At 41.1% G+C, this 25,909-nt stretch overlaps 1 protein-coding gene across 1 annotated transcript; it reads left to right on the forward strand.

Moving 5' to 3' along the window:
* Positions 1 to 1,216: 1,216 nt before the first annotated feature.
* LOC308477616 (scavenger receptor cysteine-rich domain-containing protein DMBT1-like) lies at positions 1,217 to 25,688 on the forward strand (the record flags this gene model as incomplete). The annotated part of the gene is made up of 14 exons (XM_081006346.1): positions 1,217 to 1,223; positions 2,279 to 2,429; positions 2,796 to 2,998; positions 3,915 to 4,226; positions 9,100 to 9,250; positions 9,574 to 9,767; positions 11,168 to 11,476; positions 12,380 to 12,397; positions 17,017 to 17,176; positions 18,114 to 18,334; positions 19,708 to 19,880; positions 20,735 to 21,123; positions 23,293 to 23,570; positions 24,752 to 25,688. 14 exons carry the CDS (start codon positions 1,217 to 1,219, stop codon positions 24,907 to 24,909), a joined length of 2,724 nt encoding a protein of 907 aa, XP_080862472.1. The 3' UTR covers positions 24,910 to 25,688.
* Between the last annotated feature and the right edge of the window lie 221 nt (positions 25,689 to 25,909).

A 25,909-nucleotide genomic window follows, 5' to 3' on the forward strand; every position in this document is an offset into this window, starting at 1 on the left:
CCTCTCCCTTTTACATGGTTTGGAAACTGATAAATAAATATTTGAGAGCATAAAAGACATTGGGGAAAATCAAATCCACAATACAGGCGTAGCTTCTTCGAGAACTATGAAGGGCTCTGATCCCTTTAAAGCAGCTTTGGTTATATTTTTGCCTTGTTAATACTGAAATTATATGAAATAACTTAGTGGTTACACTGTAGCTGTACAGAACTATTTAAAAACACACATGCCTAAAATGCTTACAGTTATACTGTTTTGAAGAAAGCTGAGTTCCGGGGTTATGAAAAATGTACACATGCACCATGGTTGGGGATATTGTACACCAGTGAGGTGTCTAGAGTCTCTTTCCACGATCCTAGTAGAGTATTAGCTAAACAGCCTTTCCTCCATCAACATCTCCCAAATGGGATAAGTAGTAGGCACTGCATAGAAAAAGGGGCCCTGTTGGGCACAAAACCCCAAATGCAGGTTCTGTTGTGGTATTTCTCCAAACTAACTCCTTCATTCCTGGTCTATGCAGCTGAGTCCACCTGATGCTGAGAAGGGGAACATCATGAACTGGGCCTTTTTGAAAGTCTCATGATATGTGTTTTACATGTGTATGATATACTGGTACTCTATGATGTGGAGTATGGGGTGTGTTTTAGCTTAGCTTCTTTTTTGCCCCTTTATGGCTGTTCAGTCATCATTTCCTTTCACTGTCTGCAGAGATCCCTGGAGCATATCAGCTACTAGGCTTCTGCTGGCTGCACCACACTTATGTGTATAAAATGCTATGTATACTGCCTTTTGCTCCTTAGAAGAAAGGCAGGATATAACTGAGAGTGAGATCCTAAGTGGGGTACATATATGCGCAGAGTAGCAGACCAATCTCCACTTATGAGCGCTCACATGCTGGCCAGGAGAAGAGGTTTCCGTTTTCCTTCCCCATGTAGATATTTGATGTTCATCTCCTTGTCCAGTTCTAATAGTGATGAAATTAGTTGTGTCAGGTCCAGGCTTGTGTGAAGACAGCCCCTGGCCTCTGAAATGAAAGAGGGGGCCTGAATTCCAATACATCCAAGACCACCTCCAGCCTACCTCTGTACTACTGCAGCTGAAAGAACCACAGGTGGCATCTCTACCTGTTCCTTTGCTGGCAGAGTTCTTCTCAACTAATGGGAAGCATCTCCACCCCATCCTAACTCTCTCCAGTCAGTGGATCAGGGGGTTGGGAATGGCCTGTGAGTAGGTAAAACAAACAAACAAACAAAGGTACTGTGGCATATTTGTATTTACCAGGCTGTGTACTGTTGTAGGTAGAATGGCAAAGGGGACTTTTGCCATGTTGAGGGTAGGCAAAGAGGCACGTCACATTCTACTTCCTCCTATGCTTGATTGGGTGGCAGTGGTGTTGCCCTGGAGGCTAGAGAAATGTATGTTGGTGTTATACTACATTAATTGTAGTAGTACCATTATTTTGGTTGGGTGGGTTGTAGAAATCTTTATTATGCTAACATTTCATTGATGTTAGTGGTTGCTGGCATCAGTGGTCCCACCAGATTGGTCTAGCAGTCCTCTCACTTTGAACAGATCTTCAGTAGGGCTTATTGTGGCAATCCTCAAATCTATAACAGAGTTGACCCACTGGTGTGGGAAGAACTTTTCATGAGTAAGCTATCTGAAGGCTGGGAGTTCATTTATATCTTTTGAAATAAATGTGATAAAAAGCAATATCTTAGTTGTTCTGGCTCAATTAGCTTATTTATTTGTAAGAGAACTTAGCTTCTGTTCCTTCAATGTGACTTTTAAAAGTCATTGAAATGTATCTAATAACTCATTCTGAGAGTAGACCCCAGTAGTTGCTGACGGGTTAGCCGTGTTCACTTGACCCCTTGTCACTATGGCTTACCAGGAGTGGTGAGATGGCAGTGGGATGGATGTGGTGCAAGCACAGTGGCAGAGCTAATCCAGCACTACTGCCGTTGTGTTTGCTCTTCAGCAACTTTGCCGTGGCCTCACTCCTTCCAGTAAACCACAGTGATGTGAATCAATGATTCCTGACAGGAAGTCAGGAAAGCCAGGCCACTCCACCCTGCTGACCACTACTGGTAGACCCACTGAAATCAATGGACTAAAGGTAGTTAAAACTAAATTCATTGATTTATGAGTATGACCCAGTTGTTCTGTTTTGAGTTCTATGTCTTAGTTGGACATAACCCAAACCCAGTGAGAAGCATCTGTAACCATATGGCAGTCTGTTCAGAAATATGATTTCACTTTTTTGTTGCACTCTTAGCGGCCTCTGTTTGTGGTGGTCATCTCTATGATCCATCTGGGAAAATCACTAGTCCAAATTATCCTGTTGTATACCCAAATAATGCACACTGTGTTTGGGAAATCCATGCTGAAGGTTATTCCTACATAAATCTCATCTTTGAGTATCTTAAGTAAGTGGCAGTATTTTTAGGATTGTGTTGCCCTGTGTGATCTTTAAAAATGATTTTGTCTGCATGCCTGCCTTTCTGTTTGCTGTCAAATTGGCTTTGCATGTTAACAATAATCTATATGCTATTTCTGAGCTTGCCAAGTTGTGTGTGGACCCAATATTAAATCATTTACTTGTATTCTAAAGACTTGGCTCAGACCTTAAAAAAAGGCTCACTCCATAAGTGTGAATACATAACAAATAGTGTGCCAAAAGTTGCTGACCTGGGTCTACAAGTCCCAATTTCGTGTGGATTTTAACTTTTTGTGTTTTATAGTTACAAGCGAAATATCACCCTACTCAGTGGTTTCTAACTTTATATCCACAGACTGGAGCCACGTAATCACTGCTCTTATGATTATGTTGAAATCTATGATGGGCCAGCGTATGTAGCTCCTTTGCTAGGAAGAATTTGCATTTGGGAGCACCAATCATATATTTCTAAGTCAAATACATTGTCTGTTGTGTTTTCAAGTGACACTAGTTCTCAAAGCACTGGATTTTTGGCTATTTATTTTTCTATTCCACAAGGTAAGATCTCACCAAAGAGAACATAATTCAGGACCATGCTGCTTTACTTTAGTGCAATTTTTCAAGTCCATACCTGCAACTGAATTAAATAGGCTATGCTTGCATTGTTGTATCCCAAATTGTAATTCAGGGCCATCCTAAAAAATATTGATGTGTGCATGGGAACTCCATTATTTAATTTTCTCTCTCCCATGGTTAAACAGGGAAGAAGCAATTTAAACTACTCAATGGTTTATCTATTTGGCAGTTGACTCTTCTGCAGAGAAAGGTAGAAACAAACTTGTGGCAAGATACACAGTTCTCTCTCATGTGTTCTGTGTATATAAATTACTTGAGTCTCAGTCCAGATTTTGTACAACATTTATTAGTGGCTGCTTCTGTTTTTGTTTGTTCATTTCAGTACTTTATCTGAAGAACTTTCAATTGCCAAAGAGCAATACATTGACCAAAAATTTAATTTACCCCCCCCCCCCATTTTGAACTTAGCCACTAATTTTCACTTGCATATGCTGTCTTCTTCCAGAGTTACCAGAGATCAAGTTTGTTCCAAATGTTGTACAATATATATTGAAAATCTTGTTACTATGCTTTTTCTTGTATAAACTGTTGTACACCCACATGTTATTGAATATATTATGTATAAAACTCTGGAAGAGACAAGTTCTCTCATGTGGCTACATATATTTATTTATAGGCACATGGTACATTAAAAGCACATGTTTTGCCCCAAAGAATCCTGGGAGCTCTGTAAGGAGTAAACTACATTCTCAGGATTCTCTGAGAGAAACCACATGCTTTAACTGTAAGGTATGAACACAGCCATAGAGAGGTATCTATAGGTATGTAAACTGGCTGCTGTTTAAGAAACAGGAAACAGGCTGCTCTTTACCAAGTTGTTTCCTGTTGTCTTTCGAAGACGTGTCCTTAAGACTGGTGAATGGATCATACAGCTGTGAGGGACGCATTGAACTCTATTACAAAGGAGAATGGGGAACAGTTTGTGGTGATTACTGGGACATAGCCGATGCCCAGGTTGTGTGCTGGCAGCTTGGATGTGGAGAAGCCATTTCAGCCCCAAGAAAAGCCTATTTTGGCCAAGGCTCGGGACCTATTCTCCTTGATGATGTGCACTGTAGAGGAAATGAGTCTAACCTGTGGGACTGCCGTAGCCTAGGGTGGCATGTTCATAACTGTGGCCACAGTGAAGATGCAAGTGTCACCTGTGCAGGTATTTTCTGATCTTGTTTCTTGCATGTAGCACAAAAGCAGGATAGTTGAATCATGCATGGCATGCCTCCTCTTCCCTCCTGAAATGCAACAAGCTTAAGTCCTATTTGAATCAATCGCCTATGTTGCTGAAGTGCAGAACTGCTTGCTTTGGAATTTATCCTGTTCATAATGCCGGTTCGAATTAATTGTACATAATTGTTCCAAATTTGGAATCCATCAGCGTGCCCCCAGCCTTTCTTTCAAGTCCATAATATCCAGCCACATAATCTTGCACTTAGAGAATATCATAAGTTGCTAAAGCCCTGTACAACAGCACAGATATAGCACACATGAAATCCCAGATTCAAGCAATGGATGTGGATCCCAGTAGATACAGGAGTCGCATCACATGGCCTCATATCACACAGCGCATTGGCCTAACCAATCAGAGGATGTGGAGCATGAACCTATAATTTCATTTAGGAAAGTGTTTGGCTCTCACATATGTCGAGATTCATGTAATTTTGCCCAATCCCTTCATCCCACCAAGGCTTGCTATACGTCAGGAAAATTCCTGACATATCCTGGTTTGGGGGTTTAAAAATGGCGTCTGGGGGAAATTTTGCCGAATTGGAAAAATGTTTCTGTTCACAAAAGAAGCTCAATAATTTTGGTGGTTTCCTAAAAAAAAAAAAGTTCAACAATTCTAGGGTCTTCAACAACTTGGGGGGGGGGGAGTGTGTGTCAGGAATTTTACTTTTTGAAATATGGCAACCCTATCCCACATAACTTCTGGCTGCATGCTCATTTGTTTGTCGGCATGTTCTGGTTATTTCTGTATAAGACATTCCACTGTTCATTCCTGCACTTCCAATGCTTGATTTATTATCATACTAGCAGTAATGAGGAGAGGTAGGACAGTTGTGAGCTGTTGAGGCCACCTTATTGTCCTCTCCAGTTCTCTGATGGCAAGGCTCAAGCCATGCGGGGTGGAAAATCCCAGCTTCTCTGCCAATGTGTATGACTCTTGAAGCAGCTGAGGTGAGTAACAGAGAGGTGAGGGTTTCTGCTAACTATCACAACTGGAGTAACAGCTTTGTGTATAGCCTCCGAAGTGGTGGGAATTCTGACAGCTTTATAAAGACAGGGGCTGCCAAGCTTCCATCTTGTACAAGATCTCATAACAGACACAACTCTCCCTCTTGTTGCATCTGAAAGGTGAGCACTGTTGTAGTTCAGTCTGTCATGCCCTCTTGCAAGCTGCAGATGCATGGGGAAGGGAATTTTGGGCAACCCCACAGAGGAAGAGCTGGATTCTCACTGGCCACCGCTGGTCTAGCAGCAAGTCTTACTTGTCATCCACCTTGCAATGGGAGTTGGCATATCTTAGCCTGTGCATTTGCTGGATTATTGCTTGGTTGTCTTTGAAGAGATAGAGGGGACAGTAATCCGTAATGGACACCCTCTGTGAAAGATCATTTCTGTGCCAAATGCTGAGTAGTTACAATTGAAAGCAAGAGACAGTTGCAAGCTTAATGCTCTTTCAATCATCGTGTCTGAAACCCCCCCCCCCCCATTAATGGTTCCTCTAATGTCTTTGTTGCAGTACTATAGATAATGTTGATGATAGTTAATGCAATCAGGAAGACAATACTTACCAATATACACACCCCTTATTGAGCCATGACTAGGGGGGACTAGCCAGGTTTTTTGCCCTGGGTGAAGCCTCCGGAGGGCTGTCATTGAGGCTGTGTGTGCGCGCGCACACATGTGTGTGTGTAAATGCGCATGGGGTGCGTGTGCCAAACTGGGTCTTTGATCCGGATGAAATAAATCCTAGTTTCACTCCTGCTCCTTATGTGGAAAAGAACTGGAAACAGTTATTATATGACTTGTTTCTTGCCCAGACTGAGATATCATTACCGGGGGGGGGGGGGGAGAGAGAGAGAGACCTGAGTGTTTGGTGAGTGGGAATGGAGTATCTAGGGATTACCCACTAAGCTGGGTATGTTTTCTATTGCCTTTACATGGGTAGAGTGGTTTAGTCATGCTGGCCACATGACCCGGAAAGCTGTCTGAAAAGCGAGATGAGTGCCACAACTCCATAGTTGCCTTTGAATGGACGTTACCGTCTAGGGGTCCTTTACATTTACCTTTTTTACTCAGGTGATGCTGTGGTCTAAACCACTGAGCCTCTTGGGCTTGCCGATCAGAAGGTTGGTGGTTCGAATCCCCGCGATGAAGTGAGCTCCCGTTGCTCGGTCCCAGCTCCTCCCAACCTAGCAGTTCAAAAGCACACCAGTGCAAGTAGATAAATAGGTACCGCTGTGGCAGGAAGGTAAACAGTGCGCTCTGGTTTCTGTCATGGTGTTCCGTTGTGCCAGAAGCGGCTTAGTCATGATGGCCACATGACCCAGAAGGCTGTCTGTGGACAAACACCGGCTCCCTCGGCCTGAAAGTGGAGATGAGCACCACTACCCCAAAGTTGCCTTTGACTGGACTTAACCGTCCAGGGTTCCTTTGCCTTTTACCTACCTTTTTTTTTTTACTGTCTGCACAGTGTTCATTTTGGTGTGTCTTTGTGCAAAGTGCCCTTTCACCAGAATGATCCAATCACCAAAATTCCCCCAGTGTGCTTTTAAATTATCCAGGCAGGCAATGTAGTCCAAACACTGTTTTCAGTAATGGTAGGGAGGAGTATGAAGCATTGCCATAGCCAGCAGCAGAAGTTATGTGACTGCAGAAGTCTGCAAAACACAACCCTTCTGACTGTTTTGCTATATTGTATATATCATTCTCCCGAACTCTATTCCCCCCCAATCTGTTTTTCTCTGATATTTGCCTTCCCCGACCAGTTTCTCTGTTCTCAACAACTCCCTCCCTCTTTCTCTCTCTGCTGAATATTATTAAATGTACATATTAGTATTAGAAAAAGATATCTTTAACTTATATGTTGTGTTTGCAAATGGATATCATAAACTTTATACTCCAGCAGAAGGTAATTTGCAGTAAGTGCAAATTATGCTCTTTCTGTCTCTTTCTAAATGTTACCTCAGTAGTTCTCAAACTTTTTTCTCTACACCACAACTTTCAGAATAAAAATTTGCTCGGGCCAGACCATTTTTTTTTTTATTAATAAGAAATACATTGGAAAACAAAAAGAAACAACTCCTAGCATTGCTAGGAGAACAAAGCAACTTTATAATATGATCTTCAGAAATCCAGAGAGTCTAGTCTCCTCACCAATACATAGAAACCTTTCTCTTTCCTGAGCTTTCATATTTGTTTGAGTTGAAAATCACTGTTTGCAGCACTATGTCATGGAGAACTGTCAGTGCAGTTCTCCAGCATGCTGAATGGTGATCCTGGATCACAATTAGGATGGTTGTCCGTATCACTTGATGCTCTTGCTCTCATTTTGAAAAGATACTGTATTTTTCCATGTATAAGGCACCCCCATGTATAAGGTTCCACAACAGAAAAAGTAATAGCCAGTAATTAATTTTTCATTTTCATTTAAAACATAAATAAATCTGCTACAATTCCAAATAAACCAGAGATTTATTCACCAGCTCCATCTAAAAAAGGGGTCCATATTGTTGTTTCAGAGATTCAGATGTTGCATCTATCATTCAAACATATGCAACCATGAACTCTTAAATCCGAGATGGGGAACTTTTGATATTCCAGATGTTATTGGACTGTGACTCCCAACACTCCTGGCCATTTGCATGCTGGCTGGGGCTGATGGGACCTGTAGTGCAGCAACATCTGGAGCTCTGCATGCTCTGGCTTGGAGTGCCCTCTTGAGGTTGCTAAGTCAGTTTAGCAAAAAAATATGGAAAGGCATTACAGCGGTACCTCAGTTTAAGAACAGTCCTGTTTATGAACGATTCGGTTTACGAACTCCACAAAACCGAAAATAGTGTCCCGGTTTGCGAACTTTACCAGAAGCCGAACAGTGGAAGGGCACCAGCGTTGGGAGGCCTTATTAGGGAAAGCACTCCTTGGTTTAAGAATGGTTTCGGTTTAAGAACAGACTTCCAGAACAGAATAAGTTCGTAAACCTAGGTACCACTGTATTGGGCTCTGTCAATCAGTTATGTCTTTTCTCCTCAAGCCTTTCAAAAGCCCAAGTCTCAACACAATAATTCCCCCCGCCCCTAAATCTGTTGTTTTACACATCTGAGATGCATCGGTCTATGAGTTCAATTTTTTTTTAAAAAAATAGGCTGATGGATGGACAAAGGTGATTTCTTAGAAATATGAACACCTTCTGATATCTCAATCAGTTCTAATATTTTTCATGTGTGTGTGCGCGCGTGATCATATATGTCTCTGTGTGGTTCTTTTACCTTATTACAAAGTGGCTTTTAGCAGGAGGGAAGTCTTTCTGCTACTTAAAGTAGTGACTTGGGTTCTCTGTACATTCTGATTGCATTGCTTTGGACAGAACAGCATCATTCCTAGGAGAATTCTTGGGGGGAAAGATCACTGTTTCTATGGTCAGTCTGTGGAGACAGCACTCTTTTTGCCCAAATAATGTCCCTGAGAGTGCCACTACATTGTGACATCGTATCATTCTCAAGGGATGTTCTATCACAGAAAGGCCACATACGATCCCTTTAAATAATCCTGGGAACTGTAGTTTGTTAAGTTTGCCAGGAATTATAGCTATGAGGGAGAGAAATGATAGTTCATATGATTCTTGGGGGATGCTTTAAATGTGCTTTAAAAGAGTGGTGTGTATACAGCTGCAGAGGTAACAAGGTTTCCATGCCTCTGTAAAAGAGAGAAACCGATATCCTTTACAAATGGGTTCAGGGCAGGCAGGGGCAGTTTGTAGCATAGATACCTTCACACATTTGATTACATTGTCTTTTATTTCACAGGAAATTATAGTTGTGGTTCTTACCTTCCATATGGATCAGGATCATTCAGTAGTCCCTTTTATCCAGCACTTTATCCAAACAATGCAAACTGTATATGGACAATAAATACTTGGAATGGCTCACGTATAAACCTCAGAATTGCAAGTATTGAGTAAGTACGAGGAGAACTAAATAGTGCTATAAAACTGCAGCTCATTTAAATGTGGACTTTCCTGTGCTCACTTCATCATATATGTTTACTATTATAATTGGGAAGCATGACGATGAACATATCTGTTGAGTATTCATGTGCCCTACTTTACAGAGGTTAGCCCTGTATTCAAGGAGCTGTCAGAGGAGAGTCCTCAGTCTGAAGGCACTGAATTGATCTTGTATGACTCGGTGACATACTGAATCTCTGCCATAGTTAATTGATATACTAAGTTTATATGTTGAGCTGTATGTTCATGCGGGTTTCTTGTTTTTTTTTTCCAGGGCAGAATGCCCCTTTGATTATCTTGAGATCTTTGATGGATATATCTATTCACGTTCCCTAGGAAGATTTTGTAATGGTTCCCAACGAACATTTTTTTCTACATCCAATGTTCTCACGGTGGTGTTTCGCAGTGACAATAGAGTAACAAATCGTGGTTTTATTGCTAACTACTCTTCTGTTTATGCGGCATACGGTGAGTGACTAAGTGTGCGTGTGTGTGTGTGTATTAAATTGAACTCAAGTTGAATGACTGAATGGAGTAATAGTTTGTCATTGTGTACATTCATCAGGCCCCATGCATAATGTACACAAAATCCTTCCAAGAAGAGGGGATTGTGCACATTTCCTGATCAATATACATAATCCCCAACAAGACTTTGAGAATGTGCAAATCTTGGCTAAATTTTGTACATTCTCTGGTCATCTACATATCTCAACGGTAGTTTGCACTTTATTTGAGCTACATGCACATTTTTCAGTCAGTATGCATTGTCCCATTTTCCCCCTCTGTCTCTTGTTCAGAAGCATGTAATCTGCTCTCTTTGGGCTGGTTCTGACCCACTACCTAATCTTCTATGCCCACAACATACCCCCTCCCCACTGCTCAGCTAAACACCCGGCTGAAGAGGGGGCTTCAGATAAAGATGATTTATTATTACTCTTTATTAAATATATATCCCACCCTTCTTCCAAAGGAGCTCTTTCCCCCCTGAAGTCTAGCCTCCTTTTAACCAGCTGATTAGCACATGGGAAAATGCATGTAGTGAAAAATTCTACATCTTTGCTCACCCCAGAGGTGTAGCAAGGGTTGCCATTGCCCTGGGCACAGTTCTTCCCAGGGTGCATTTTGCTCCTCATACCACCCTACCAGTCCCATGCTGCTTTGCCATTGTGGGGCTGGCAGGACATCAGGAGGATGCAACAGGCATGTGCCCTTCCAATCAGACCAATTAGGCTGATTGGAAGGGTGCATGCCTGCCCTGGTGTGTCCTCCTCACATCACCCTCCATGCTCTGCTCCCTGTTGGTGCGTCCAGATACTGCTGCCTCATCCTCCCACAATTCTGATGGAAATTCTCCCCCCTCTGGTGCCACTATTAAGCTGAAGAAAAGCCTTAGTAGCAGAACTTCTACCGTTATTTAAAACCGCTACTTTCCCTCTACCTCTCCGTGTGTGTCTCTTCTTGCTTCCATACCACACCACTGCTGTTGTACAACCCTTTGCTTTTGCTCCCCTATCCCATTCTGACATCGTGAAAACCCAGGATTGTGATACAATACTACAAATTCTCCAATGGGGGCTGAATGGTGACGGTCTTACATTTTTGTCTACTATATATTTTGGAAAGTAGTTTGTCTGTCCATTTGTCTGTTCTCTATCTGTCGGGATGTCTCTTGATTTCCCCTCTGGGTTTTCAGCGTTCGGGAGCCGAAACGTTCCAAAATGGAGCTGTTTGTGAACTGAGGTTTGACTGTATTGGGGAATTTTATAAATCTCAGACTTTAGCAGTATCTGAATTCTGCAGTATCTGTTACCAAAAATGACTGTGAATGCTCATGAATGATCCACATACTTTTGGTGTCCCCATCCCAGATCTCCGACTGGTGAATGGACGTCATGGCTGCGAGGGCCGTGTCGAAATTGGTTCTTACAATGGAACATGGGGAACTGTTTGCGATGATTCGTGGAACCTGATGGACGCAGGTGTGGTGTGTAGACAACTTGGATGTGGACAGGCTGTGTCAGCCACAATAGCGGCATATTTCGGTGAAGGCTCTGGACCCATTCTTCTGGATGATGTTTATTGTAATGGAAATGAGCGCCACCTTTGGGAATGCTCTAACAGAGGCTGGGGGTCCCACAACTGTCGTCACAATGAGGATGCTGGTGTCATCTGTTCAGGTGACTTCTGATTTTGTCATACATATTGTTTTATATTAGCATGTTTTAATCAGTTTGAGCATCTAGGTTAGGCAGTATATTCACTTTAAAAAATTTTTTGGATTCTCCAATAATTCAGTCCTCCCTAACTATAACTAATAGTAACATTGATTATTCAGGAGCAAACCAAACTGTTGATCTCCCAAGGTGGTATCAATAAAAACAATAAAGTATTGGGCTTCTACAGCAGGAAAAATAGCTACAAACTATGATCTGCAATCTCTAATGAAACACTATTCTGACTTTTGATGTAATTCTGGTCTACTATTTCCAATGAATTACTGAGTCTTTAGAAGAGAATATAACTCTCATTTACCACTTCCAAGGAACTGGAAGTATATGTCAGGAGCCCAGGGTGCTGTCTTGATAACACAGCATGCAAGTTGTAATTAGCTTGAAGATTTATTGCAAAACAATTAGCTGAGCGTCCTAGTCGTACAATTCAGTTGACTCTTCTGGGGAATGCTTCCGGCTTCTGCAGAACCTATGACCCTTATGTTTCTGGTTTTGTTTTCTGTCTAATACCTTTCCCATTCATCTACTCCTGGGGCTCATGGGGTTAATTACCTCCTCTTCCGGTGAGGAAGTGCTCCACCTTCTGCCATCCCTAGCTGAACGGAGAATTGCATGCCACATCTCTAGCCTAATCCAAGTTTGTTTTTAAAAGGTGAATTCTTGTTGAGCTGTTGGCAGGCAGAGGAGAAGTGACTTGATTTAGCTCTCTTCTTTTCCTTTACCCAGTGACCACTGATCAGAAAGATATTTAATTATACATTTGTTCCAATGAATCGCAAATAATTATACTGATCAAACCATTAACACATTTGGGAAACATTCTAAGGTCTCTACCTTTTTATTTTTCAGGTGGTCAGCTTACAACAGGTAAATGATTCATTTAATAAAAATTTCATTATGGCTTTTTTTAAATAGTAGTGAATAACTGCAGCAATATTACAAGATTAAGGGAAAAGGTAGCAGTGTTGTTGATGTTTAGTTGTTTAGTCGTGTCCGACTCTTCGTGACCCCATGGACCAGAGCACGCCAGGCACTCCTGTCTTCCACTGCCTCCCACAGTTTGGTCAGACTCATGCTGGTAGTTTCGAGAACAGTGTCCAACCATCTCATCCTCTGTCATCCCCTCCTCCTTGTGCCCTCAGTTGTTCCCAACATCAGGGTCTTTTCCAGGGAGTCTTCTCTTCTCATGAGGTGGCCAAAGTATTGGAGCCTCAGCTTCACAATCTGTCCTTCCAGTGAGCACTCAGGGCTGATTTCCTGCTAGTGTATTAAAATATTTAAAAATCTTTAGTCGACTGAAGAGGTGTCCTCAATTCACCTGGCAGAAAATCAAACAAGTACTTACAAAACTTTCAGAGGAGGGCATGGGCAGAGGGGAATTGCTCTCCTTAGCTTCTGTGTCTGACCACCATGGCTACTCCTTGATGGGAAGTGGGATTTGATGGTCAGGGGGTGGGGCTTGTCGATTTCAAAGGTGGCCCCTACCTCCCCACCCTTATCTGAGCACTGAGATCCAGCATAGGAAAGGCATTTTCCTTTCTTTTAAAATAATAATTCTGAGGCAGAGTCTGTTGTGATGTGTAGCCATCATGTATAAAAAAGCAGCTCTCCCCCCCCTACAAAAACTACTGTTTATTCATCATTTGAATGTATGCTGATGGAATGAATTAATTCACAATGATTGAATTCACATATGTAGTATGATACAATGAGATGATATATCGGAGGGGGAGGCAGCATAAAGCCTATATGCCATATCTAGACAGTCAAAGGGAAAAGCATTTTTCTTCTGTAGACAAAATACATCTACATCTGTTAAATTAGCAGGTGTGGAAAATGCTTCTTCTTCCTTTTCTCACATGAGCTGCTAATAATAATTAATTTACAATCTCTCTCTCATTGCACATAAAGATGCAGGTAGATGCCAGAAAGTGTTTGACAGTTTTGATGAATGGTGTCATGAAGTGTATCAAATTCTGCATTTCCTTTCCATTTCCTAAACAATTCATTCCATTGTCCAACCTTAGACTGAGCATTGTACTGATTTCCTTATAGCAAATTTATATTTGCCTTTCTGGATCTTAGACCCATTAGTCTCCACATTATTAATGGCATTGGCAGTGGGGGAGAAAATATTTAGACATTTCTTAATAGAACAGGTCTTCAATGGCAATGGATTCTAATCCTTATGAATGAGGTACTTTAGGCAGATCCTGCCACTGCTTCCAATAATGGAAAGAATGACGTTGAAGGTAAACATTCTTCCTATTTGCAAAAGCTTGAAGAGGTTTATATCTGGTCACTTTAAACAAATACAGGAGATGGAGCAATCAATTCAGGCTTCTTCTTGTGTTTTGTAAACTGCATTTCAAATTAATTTTTAAAGCTGCAAAACGTACCCGCAAGATCAAGGAGTATTAACATGAGGAGCATAAATGTAACTCAGCCTTGGCTATTTTTCTGGGACTTACTTTATGTATTTATTTATAGTTATAAAAGTATTCCTGTACTACCATTTCATAAGATATCAAGGTGGTGTTCACTGTTAAAACATATTTTTCAAAAAATAACAAAAATGCAAATAATCATTAAACTTACAGATCAATGTAAAACCAAACAGCTGCAAAGGCCTGTTGGCACAAAACAAGAGATGCTTGAAAGTCAAAAGCTTGAGTCAATTGTTTAAATTGTTCTCTCTCTCTCTCTCTCTCTCCTCTTCCCTCTTGATCTTCAGAGAGACCAACTCCTGCATGGTGGCCAAGGACAAGTAAGCTCTAGATTTCTTTACTTCATTTTTTTTTTTTACATTGCCTTTTTATGATCACTTTTACTTCAGCTTCATTAGTGGTATCTGCATTATCACATGGTCTAACACAGGCATCAGCAAACTCGGCCCTCCAGATGTTTTGGGACTACAACACCCATGATCCCTAGCTAACAGGACCAGTGGTCAGGGATGATGGGAGTTGTAGTTCCTAAACATCTGGAGGGCCAAGTTTGCCTATGCCTGGTCTAACAAAAAAGGACTTGCAGAATACTCTCATGTTGTTCACTTTCAAAACGGATATATAAAGTCATGTGGTACGGTGGCTGTTGTTTATTGCTTTGAGGAGGAGTAAAAATGAGTTAACTCAGCCTCTCTTTCAGGGTTTCTTAGCTACAAGGCTAACATAACAGTGAACTTGAAACATAAAATGAAACATATATAGGGAGAGAATAAAACCTAGTAGCCACAAATTTTAACACCTGATACAAGGTCATGTACAAAAGATCTCCCCATTTCCTTTGCACAGAGGCGGACATTTCTGCAATAATATTCCTTTGCAAATGTGGATGTCACCAGCAACAGACAGTGGGGTGGACAAGTACTGCTCAACTTACCACCAGCTGGTTGTGTTGGTGCTGCTTACTGGGATGTTAGAGGAGAAGGAATGAGGTAGTGGCAAGGTTGATGCAAATCCAATACAGTGGTACCTCGGGTTACATACGCTTCAGGTTACATACGCTTCAGGTAACAGACCCCGCTAACCCAGAAATATTACCTCGGGTTAAGAACTTTGCTTCAGGATGAGAACAGAAATCATGCTCCAGCGGCGTGGCAGCAGCGGGAGGCCCCATTAGCTAAAGTGGTGCTTCAGGTTAAGAACAGTTTCAGGTTAAGAACGGATCTCCGGAATGAATTAAGTACTTAACCTGAGGTATCACTGTACAGTTTTCGTGCCAGTGAGTTTGCAGTGTGTTGACATCGCCTCTTCCCTTCCACCTTCTAGTAAGCAGTAGTGATACAAAGCCTCTCCTCCTCCCAGAGGGGAGGTGTTGTGAGCGGGAACCGTTCCTGCATCGGCAGGGGGGGCGTGTTCGGCCCCCTGCGTTATCTCCTAGCTGCCGCACTGCCTCTCAATAGGGTTGAGCCAGCCAATAGGGTTGGCCCAGAGGTGGGCGGAGTGTGGCCATCACCTACCCCGCCCCATTTTGGGTACTTTGTTAAAGGAATCTGGTGGTCGTGGATCCTGTCCGATGCCCTACTGGTGGCTAGGGCCATGGCACGACCCCCGGTGATATCAGGGGGAACTTTCAGTTGTATTTGCATCAACAGGCTCCTCCCACTGGTGGTTAACCTCCAAATGACCCCTGCTGCATGGGTGGGGTCATATTTAGGTTGTTTGATCCAATGCCTAAGCCAATACCGCTCACATGCTGTTATCAATAAAAGTTGTGGCCTTTTTCTTTTCTTTTTTAAAATAATATTTATTACTTTTCCAACAATTTAAACACAACAACAACAACAACAACAACAACAACAAAAGACAATACAATACAAAGACACTACATAACACTAACACATTAAACTAACAAAACAAAACAAAAACCGTTTAAAACACATCAAACAATTTCAATATCTTATCTTTCATTCACTTATTTCAACGACCTCCTCACACCTCCCTTTTTGTATTCCACTTCTGTTAATTGTTTCCGCAATTCCTTTCCATCTTCCTCTGTTTTCTAGCCTATAATTATCTTGACACATTCTAACCTTATTTTTTCCTTTAATACTCTATTCATCTATTTATACTTAGTTCCTTATAACATTTCTAGTAAAGCCATATAACTTCATTCCAACCTTTTTCTAACATTCATTAATTTTACAGTATTTCTGTAAATAGTCTTTAAACTTTTTCCAATCTTCTTCCAGTTGTGGCCTTTTTCAGCCCACTAACCTAAAATACTTGTGTCTTGGTCTCTTATTCATTACTACGCGGGTTAGGGTCCTCGACCCACAAACAAGTGGAGGTCAAGTGAGTGGCACTAAGCCATCCTGCTGTCCATTACTGGGTGTATCGCTTTCACTGGATTGAGCATCCTAGTGGCCACGTGGCCATTCAGAGAATCCGCCCTTCTCTCTTTAAGATGGCACTGCTAGATAAGTCAAAGTATAGGATGTCTAAGTCTTCATCTTCAACACTAGGACTGAATACACAATAAAATGCTCTACTGAACCTAAAGTCAGGTTTGTGCTTTGTTTCTCTCCAAACAAACCATGAGCAGCAAGTAAGTTTTGTTCCTGGCTTACTACTCATGGTTTTGAAGGAGGTGGTCGGTGGGAAACCATGAGTCCAGGTTTGGACCCAATACTAAGGTAGATCATGGCTTAGCTCCTGCCAGGGCAGTTGCATCAGAAGCAGGGGAGGAGTGAAGTGGCCATGATTTTAGGAGTGTGCACAAGTGACTGCACATTCACTAATAAACCATAGCTAAGCTTAACTATGGATTAAAGTGATGCAGTAACCAAGCAACTACTTCAGAATATTAAGCAGGGTTGAAATAAAAGTCAACCCTGATTGCAACATGTGGCTTTCTCAGTAAGGAACATTGGGTTCTGGGTGTAACAAGAAATTAATCATAGCAAGTTTATAATATTTTCTAGAATTTAACTACTTATATCCCATATATCTGCAACAAAATTTGTTCTGTGTTTTATTTCTTAGCTCCCTCAACAGATTATTCTTGTGGTGGTTTCCTCGCACATTCATCTGGGTCATTTCAAAGTCCGTTTTTTCCATCTAACTACCCAAATAATGCCGACTGTGTATGGGAAATCCAAGTAGGAAGCAATTCTCGTGTATCACTTACTTTCCAAACACTTCAGTAAGTAAAGCTCTAATATTGCCATGTCAAGGTCTCAAAATGAAACTTATTATTATTAATAGCAGCTTTCCTAGATACATTACATATAAATTCAAAAAGAGGGTGAGATTATAGCTGGGAGGCAAACAGTAGATGTCGTTAGGACTATCCAGTGAGTCCATGACTGAACACCAAACCTTAGATTCTAGCCAAAAGAGCCCACAATGCATTTGCCATTTAAAACACATGGCTTCATCCAAAGAATTCAAGAAACTGTAGTTTACCCCACACAAAGCTACAGTTTCCAGTACCCTTAACAAACTACAGTTCCCATGATCCTTTGGGGGAAGCCATGTGCCTTATATGTGTCATTTAAATGTATATTGTGAATGTGATTGCTAGCATTTCTAGATCCTTCTATAGTCTAGAATCTATTAGCACCCAAAACTGGCTGTCAGTTTCTTTGGTTCCCTATAAGAGTACTATAAGAGCTTTTATACCACGACTGCAGCATATCGTATTTTAGAAAACTGAGGACAAGCTTATTTGATGAAAAAGAAAGGGGGGCAAAGATGTAAGGGTTGAACCCTGCTTGTGACGTAGCATGCTTACAGCCCTACCTTGTAAATCCAGGTGTGTTATAGGAAAGCTCTTGTTACTTAGTGGTAACATAATAGCACCCAAATGTACTCAGATGCACTCTTTTCTTCCTACTTAACATATTCAAGGGCGTTGTGTTCCACGTCTGAACTGTGATGTGCCATGGCTTAACAAATAAAATCCTGTTTGGTTTTCTATTTCTTTTGTCTGATATTGTTTGTTTAGTATCTGAGCAACTTAACACACCAAAATAAAGTCTGTTATGTGATAGAAGCTTAAAGGAATTGCAAGTGTAGAGACTAATTCATCATGATCAGTGAACATTGCTGTAAAAATCACATTCTTGTTTGCTTTCTAGACTAGAATCATGTAATACACAGAGCTGCCCCTGTGATTATATCGAAATCTATGATGGAACGCTCCATAACTCTCCTTTGCTTGGGAAGATTTGCTCTGGCTATTACCAAACCTTTACATCAACCTTCAATATGTTGACAGTTAGATTTCATAGTGATCATAGTATCACAAACAGAGGGTTTTTTGCAAACTATTACACCATCCCAGCAAATCATAATACAAGTAAGTGCAATTTTGCAATACATTTTTCTTTTACCAGATTGTTGTCATTCAATTTAGTTAAAAAATCACTAATTTTCTTGGTACTGTATTGGGTTTTTCCTGCTGTCACTAAAAAAACCACCTCCATCTTTTTACGTTTGGAATCCATAACTTGCATTTGGCTTATATGTGTACCTAGGCACTGCTTAAGTCAGACTCTTCTTAGCTTCAGGAGCAGCAGAGGCAGATTTAGGGGAGCATGACCAGCTCACCTGCATAGGGCACCAACTTGAGAGGTTGCCACAGGAGGTGGCATAACAATGACTTAGAATGGAAGGCAAGAAGCGGTGGTGGGGGTGGGCCCACCACCAGAGTCCACCACTGGAAACACTCTTCAGGCCATTGCTATATAGCTTACAATGAACAACCACACACCAAATACTTCAACCCCCAGGCTACTTTGCTTACTTAAAAAGAAAATGTATTGATTGCATTGGGAATTAGTTCAAAGTAAATATGTTTAGGGTACAGAGTGAGAGAGGGTGAGGTTGGCACAGTGCAAATGCACTGGCAGAGCCATTCCAGTGCTCCTGGAAGTTTAGGGAAGCTCTTAATGTTTAACAGACTATTGTATTTCAATATTTTGTTGGAAGCTGCCCAGAGTGGCTGGGGAAACCCAGCCAGATGGGCGGGGTATAAATAATAAATTATTCTTATTCTTATTCTTATTCTTATTACTCCTGTTGGTGCATTTGCATCATGCTGACCTCGCTGCCACTTCAATACCTCTCTAACTCCCAATAGGCAGCAGTGATGGGATGACTGGAGGTCAGGTGATCAGCAGAGCCCTATCGAGCTATCTGCTACTGCTGAGCAATACATGGGTAGCTTTTTGGATGAGAAAAGGGAGATCATGCTCATTTGCCAAGGAAGCCTAGGCTTCTCTCACAGCCCACAGAAGCCCAAGTACACAAAAACATTTCTGGCGGTGGGGGGGTGTGCCACACTATTGATATTATGACATCATTGTGACTCCCCTCAGTATCATTCCCCCCCATGACATTACAATCTGCATACACTTACTCACATTTTAAAATTTTTAGTTTTAAGTGTTTTAACTGTTTTGTTACAGTCATAAGAATAAAGTGGGCACTAAAATATATAATTCTCAGATGCCAAAGGCCATGGAAAAGAGGTGTGTCTTCAGCATATGATAGAAACTACATAGTAAAAGTGGCAAATAGGAAAAATGTAAGGACATATAGGTTAGGGAACTTTGTGTTACTCTGTACAGTGCAATAAAGGTGGATGGCATTGCCTTCATAAAAGGATAATAATGTATTATCTTGTTTTATTTTAGTGCACTAATACCACATCCTTTCTCTCCTTGCTAGCTCTTCTTTGTGGACCAGAATATATGCAAGCTATAATAAGTAGAAGTTTCCTGACCTCTGCAGGCTATTCTCCATTTGATGTCCACTTGATTGACCCATCCTGCCCACCTATTATCACACCGTATTATGTTATTTTCAACATACGGTACAATGGCTGTCAGACCAGAAGAGACGTATGGAGATTTATATTTGATTTCTATATGCCTTTCTTTCTTTCTTTCTTGTTTAGAAAAAGCAGGGCTTCAGGAGTTCAACTGGGGCAATTCTAACAAACTGAAACATGTAGTCCAATTCATGTACATACACAGAAACGGATTTAGGGGAGCATAACAGGTTTATTTGCACTGGGCTCCAAGCCAAGAAGGCTGTGCAGAGGGTGCTGCAACAATAATTTAGAGCGGAAGGAGAGAGGTGTGGGGAGCACTGACTTTTGGCTGCTGAAATTTGAAAGCCCAGAGCCCATCACTTAGATCTTTGTACAACAAATAGTCACATAAGAAAATATTTTTAGTTTGATTTTTAGCATCTGAATAGCCTGGGTATTCATGTTACATTGGCAGCATGGAAAGGAGCCAGATCACAAGATCCCTTGCTGCAAATGTAGTATGAGTATGGGATGTTCAGGCACCATCAGAAACCCCAATTTGTTCTGTGTTGGGGGTTGCATGGGTCAAGGTATGAACAGCAATACGGAATATGGGTTAGCTGTATGTTCAGAGCAGTAAGAGTTAGCAGACAAACTTCAAGCTCTCACTGTGGGATAAGTAAGTTGCCATTTTGAAACAACTTAATTCTGAACAACAGTTGATACAAATAATATTTGTATAGAGAATTCAGTAGCGTCCCCAGTGATACCATTGGCTTAGACAAGTATTCCTACATCTTGAAGAGGCAACTTGGTGGTGTGGCTGCTTTACGCAAAGGTAGCATTAAGACTGGCTGCAGCAAATTCTACAGTGCTATGGCAACATCCTTACCTCAGAAATGTATGTTAACCGCTGCCCCCTCCCCCGGATGTTTCAAACAGGCAGATGCTGATACTATTATTTATTCAAACCTGATCACGGCAGCTGCTTCAGGATACATAATTAAAAGGGACAAGGATCTTCACTTCCATGTCAGCTGCAAGATGCTGAAAAACACTTGGATAGAAACAATGTATCTCGCTGATGGTGTAGAAGAGATCAATGAAACTCGGTATGGACAATACGAAGTTAACATCACATTTTATACCTCCGACTCCTTCTTATATCCAGTCTACGACTCACCTTATGAAGTTGAGCTGAATCAGGAGTTATATCTGCAAGTTACTCTTCATAACTCTGACCCAAATCTGGTGCTGTTTCTGGATACATGCAAAGCATCACCCAACTACAATGATTTTACAACTTTGACTTATGATATCATCAAGAGTGGGTAAGGATGTTCACCTTATATATTGTCTGCCTGATTAACTGTGTTAATCTTTATTGCTTTTCATTTCTAAACATATATGTGGTATAAATATTAGATCTCATTAGGCATGCCATTTTAACCATGTTGTCACTCCAGCCAGAGGCTGCGAAGTACGGAAACAGCCAAATCATCATTGGGACCATTCTAAAATTGACATGCATCCTAATTCATGATCCATTCTGCTGGGAAGAAGAGCAGTTAGGAGGCAGCAGAGGCATTCCTCTATGTCAGGCACCCCCAAACTTGGCCCTCCAGATGTTTTCGGACTACAGTTCCCATCATCCCTGACCACTGGTCCTGTTAGCTAGGGATGATGGGAGTTGTAGTCCCAAAACATCTGGAGGGACGAGTTTGGGGATGCCTGCTCTATGCAGAACTGCTGAGATCCACAGGCAGGGGAGCTATCCTAATGTGCTCACCAATGGCACATGGTATTGACAGCCTGTTGTGGGTGTTTTTCCTGCCAGTAGTAAAAAGTAAGTCCTCAAAACAGGACAGACTGGTGGCAGAAGGGGTGGAGCTGCTGGATCCTAATCTGGTCCAACAAGTGGAGAGGGGTCTGATCTGGGCCTCTCTGCTACACCGGTCTGCAACTGGCACAGCAAAAATAAAGATCAATATCACACCTCCCACTATCTTCCACTCTGCCCAGCTTGAGTGACAGGTCTTCCAATGCAGTGGTGGCTCCACATTTAATTCATTGCAGTAATCCAACCTAGAAGTTGCCAGAACAGAGAAAACAGTAGTTAGGCTGTCCCTGTCTAGATAGAAGTGCAGCTGATGGAAGGTATTCTGTGCCACTGAGGCCACCTGAGCTTCAAGCAACAGGAGCACCCCCAAGTTGTGTACCCATTCCTTCTGAGGGAGTGTAATGCTATGAAGAACAGGCAACATCCCATCCACCTAGTCTAGTGAACGGACCATGAACAGCACCTCCGTCTTATCTGTATTGAGCTTCAGTTTGTTGGTTCTCATACAGTCCGTTACCAGGGCAAGGCCAGCACATCCACTGTCTCACCTGCACATGTAATGGAGAAGAAGAGATGTGTCTCATCAGCACATCGCTAACAACCTACTCCAAACCCACTCAGCAGTTTCATGTAGATGTTAAACAGCATAGGGGATAAAATTGAACTCTGAGGAACTCTGCTCCAGAGGGCTGAAAATCACTCCCCAAGCATCACCCTCTGGAAACGTTCATTTAAGTAGGACTGGAACCACAGTAAACCAGTGCCATTGACAGCCACTCCAAAAGGATACTAAACTAGTATACTGACACAGTTTTATAGCAAATTATTGACTAACTGAAGCTTGCATTCTTCACAAACCCTCACTCAGGTTTGATTTGACACCTTCAAGCTTCTAAAACAGCTACATTTAAATTATATTACTATAATGATTTCCTCGAGATTAAAATGAGACACTCAGAATACTCTAATGCATGTGACATTTTGTGCATTAGTTCAAAATAGTACCTCTGCATGAACCAAGATGTTCATTGTTCCTTTTAGTATATTTTGCCTCAATATATATTCAGATAATTTGGCATGTGCTGCGTATGGTTACTTTCAGGAAAGTGAAACTTAGAGCTGGTCACCTGTTTTGAAGAGCTGTTACGCAACTGACATAATAAAGGTTACAATTACAGATGTGTTTGCTTTCCTTGGGAAAGCAAAGCCTTGCAGATTAAAAGGATGGTAAAGAACAGAAAAGTGAGTTCACCATATATATTCAATATCACCTCAACAAATCATTTACTTACGTATTTTCATGGGGTTGCCATATTTCACATTTTAAATATTTGAGCTTCTCCTCTGCTTAGCTTACTAATGAAGAACAAGTGAGGGAAAAGTTACCAGTTATGGTGAATGTTTCTGTCAACACGCTTTGTGCAGTTTTTATTCAGAGTGAAAAATCACTGACACCTACTTCAATTTAAGCATGGCAGGCATGCCCTTGAAATCAAGCTTATTGATGTTATTCATATTATGTTCAAGTGACACTTGTATGCTTTAGTTCAGAACTGTTCAAAGTGCTACTTCTATTTCTTCCTTGTTCCACATTAACTATATGATGCAAATTGAATACTAATTAGTGTAAACTAATTTTATTATTTTTCTATTTGTGCAGGTGTGTTAATGATCCTACATATCAGACCTATTATTCCCCAAACAAATATGTTGTTCGGTTTTCCTTCAAAGCCTTTAGCTTCATGTATAAATATCCATCGGTTTACCTGCAGTGCAAACTGGTGGTTTGCAGAGCCTATGACTATTCTTCCCGATGTTCTCAGGGTTGTCTGAATCTGCCTAGATCTAAGAGAGATACAAGCTCCTACGAGGAAAAAATGGATGTTATCATTGGGCCAATTGAACTACAGAAGAATGGCATTAAGAATAGAAATTCTGGTAATTTTGCTTCCCACAGAGTTCTTTAATGTCTTTTAAATACAAATCAATGCCATCCTAGAGTAGGGATAAGGAGGAATGTATTTTAAATGGATTTATGCACAGAATTTGGCAGTTCCAACCTGATTTGAACACTGCATTAAGCACCCACTTATATCTGAATCACCTGTTGCTGTTTTTTTAAAGCCCAATTTATATGCATAATTATATTGAAAAATTCATATATATGAATTAATATATAGTATAATGCATTCAAAAGTATCAAGTTTTATGCTGTATTATATTTCTGCAATATCAATTCATATTAGTACATACCTATTTTATGCAGTTGTACAGTTATGCAGTTTTATGTGTAGTTGTGTGCATCTCTTAAAGCGCTAGTTACCTTAGGAGACGTCCTAGAGTGCATATGCATATAACAATGCATATAATATTGTGCATTATGCTGCTTGTTGAGATTAAGGAGTGAGATGGGAATTAGAAAATTATATATATGGATAAGCATGTCATTGAGATTTTCAGAAAATCCCATCCCTCTTTTAGATCTGTTTCAGGTTGTTGAGGTTAAGGCAGAGCAATTAGTGTTTCCTGTGGCTTTGAGAAAGGGAGAGCTATAGGGGTGCAGGGTATAAGCTGAAATCATCATTATTACCATCATCCTGGCTAGCACTGTATCAAAGCCCTTAAAAATGCTTATAATGCATTTTAGCACTCTCCTCATCTAATAGTACTTCCTCACCTAACCTTGTTACATTACATGCCTTCTTAATGTGGCCTCATCCATCAGATGCAGCATTATCATAGCTGTGCCAGATGTACCCTGTGCCCTCTAGTGTATGATCTACCGTCCACAGTGGACTCATAGGGTTCAGCTCCCAACAGTCATCCATGCTTCTTCTTTGGCAATCACTCATAGCCGAGTAAGATCGTCTTCCATGAGCACAGGTTTAACACTGAGTCCATAAGTGGCTGTGGAGGCCAATTCAGGATCCACATGTCCTTCCACAGTGGAGGAGAGCAATAGTGTGGTCAGGAAAGTTACTGTGCAATTTTTTACTTTTTTATTAAAAAATACTGCTATGGAAGTCAATGGTCCATTGTCTTCTAGGGAACTAGAATGATGCAATTCCATGACAGTTCAAGCAGATAATGCATCACATCTTTTCTTTTTAATTTTGCAGAGGCAAAACAAGAGCTGCAAGGAAATGCGGACCCTCCTCATGATTCGCATGCACCATACATTGTTGCCGCAGTCGTCTTGGCAGTCGTTGTCATGACCGTCGCAGGATTCATTTTGAAAAATAAATTGAGAAGACCAGTTCCATATGAGATAATGTGAGCGCTTAAAACCTTGGGACTCAATCCAACACCAAGTCAAGCATGCTTAAACTCATTCATTTCCATGAGTTTAGGTGCAGCTATTTGTTGGTGGGATTGTGGCCTTGATGGTTGGCAAGAAGAATCTGTACTGAATGTGCATCACTTGAAAGATGCATCCTTATGAAGGGGGTCTCAATAGTCTTGTGATTTTATCTTGATTTTCGCTTTTACATGAAAATACAGAAGCAGGAAAATGTATTGGACACAATCCAGCCATATTAAACTATTGAAAGACCCACTGGTTGCACAGGAGGGGGCTTAAAAATTATGCTTAATTCTTCCATTGGTCTTTTTACCTTTTTACTAGATTTTACACATTGTCATGAATGTATGTAGATGGATGGATTCAGATTAGACGAGGACCTGAAGTACAACACAAAATACAAATAAAAATTAATCCTACCAAGAGTCTCATGTTCAGAACTCGAGCTATTTTTATGAAATTTCTGCCAAGTTCCTTGAAGCAATATCCAATATTAGTAGTTCAGTGCTGCATTTAGTTAAGAATACCTTTTGTAAATGACATACCACATAAAGTTTTCATTCTGTCAATTTGTATAACTGTCTAAAATGACAATATTTGTTGGTAAACAAGGGCATTTCAACAGTTTCTGGTAAAGTGGATAAACCTTCTTAGGATTGTTTTCAATTTTGCCCCTCCACTCCTTGAGGGCTCTTTCATGCAGCCAAGGATTCCATGAATAGAAGGGCAGGATGGCAATTTTCTAACACTAACACACACACTTTCTCATCCTGCCTGGACCACCTCTCATCCTGATCCCCTGATCCTCTGGAGTTTTGTAATATTTGAGTTTATTTACAAATGTGCAGGTTAAGCATAGATGGAAGCAAAGGGAAAACACCCCAACAGATAGACAAAGTCCACTGCTCCCACACCAGGACTCTAAGGGAGAGAAACTGATATCCCAGAATGTTGCTAGATTACAGGGGTCAAACAC

The sequence above is a fragment of the Podarcis pityusensis genome, assembly GCF_964106645.2.
Source record: "Podarcis pityusensis genome assembly, chromosome: 5".
NCBI lineage: Eukaryota > Metazoa > Chordata > Lepidosauria > Squamata > Lacertidae > Podarcis > Podarcis pityusensis.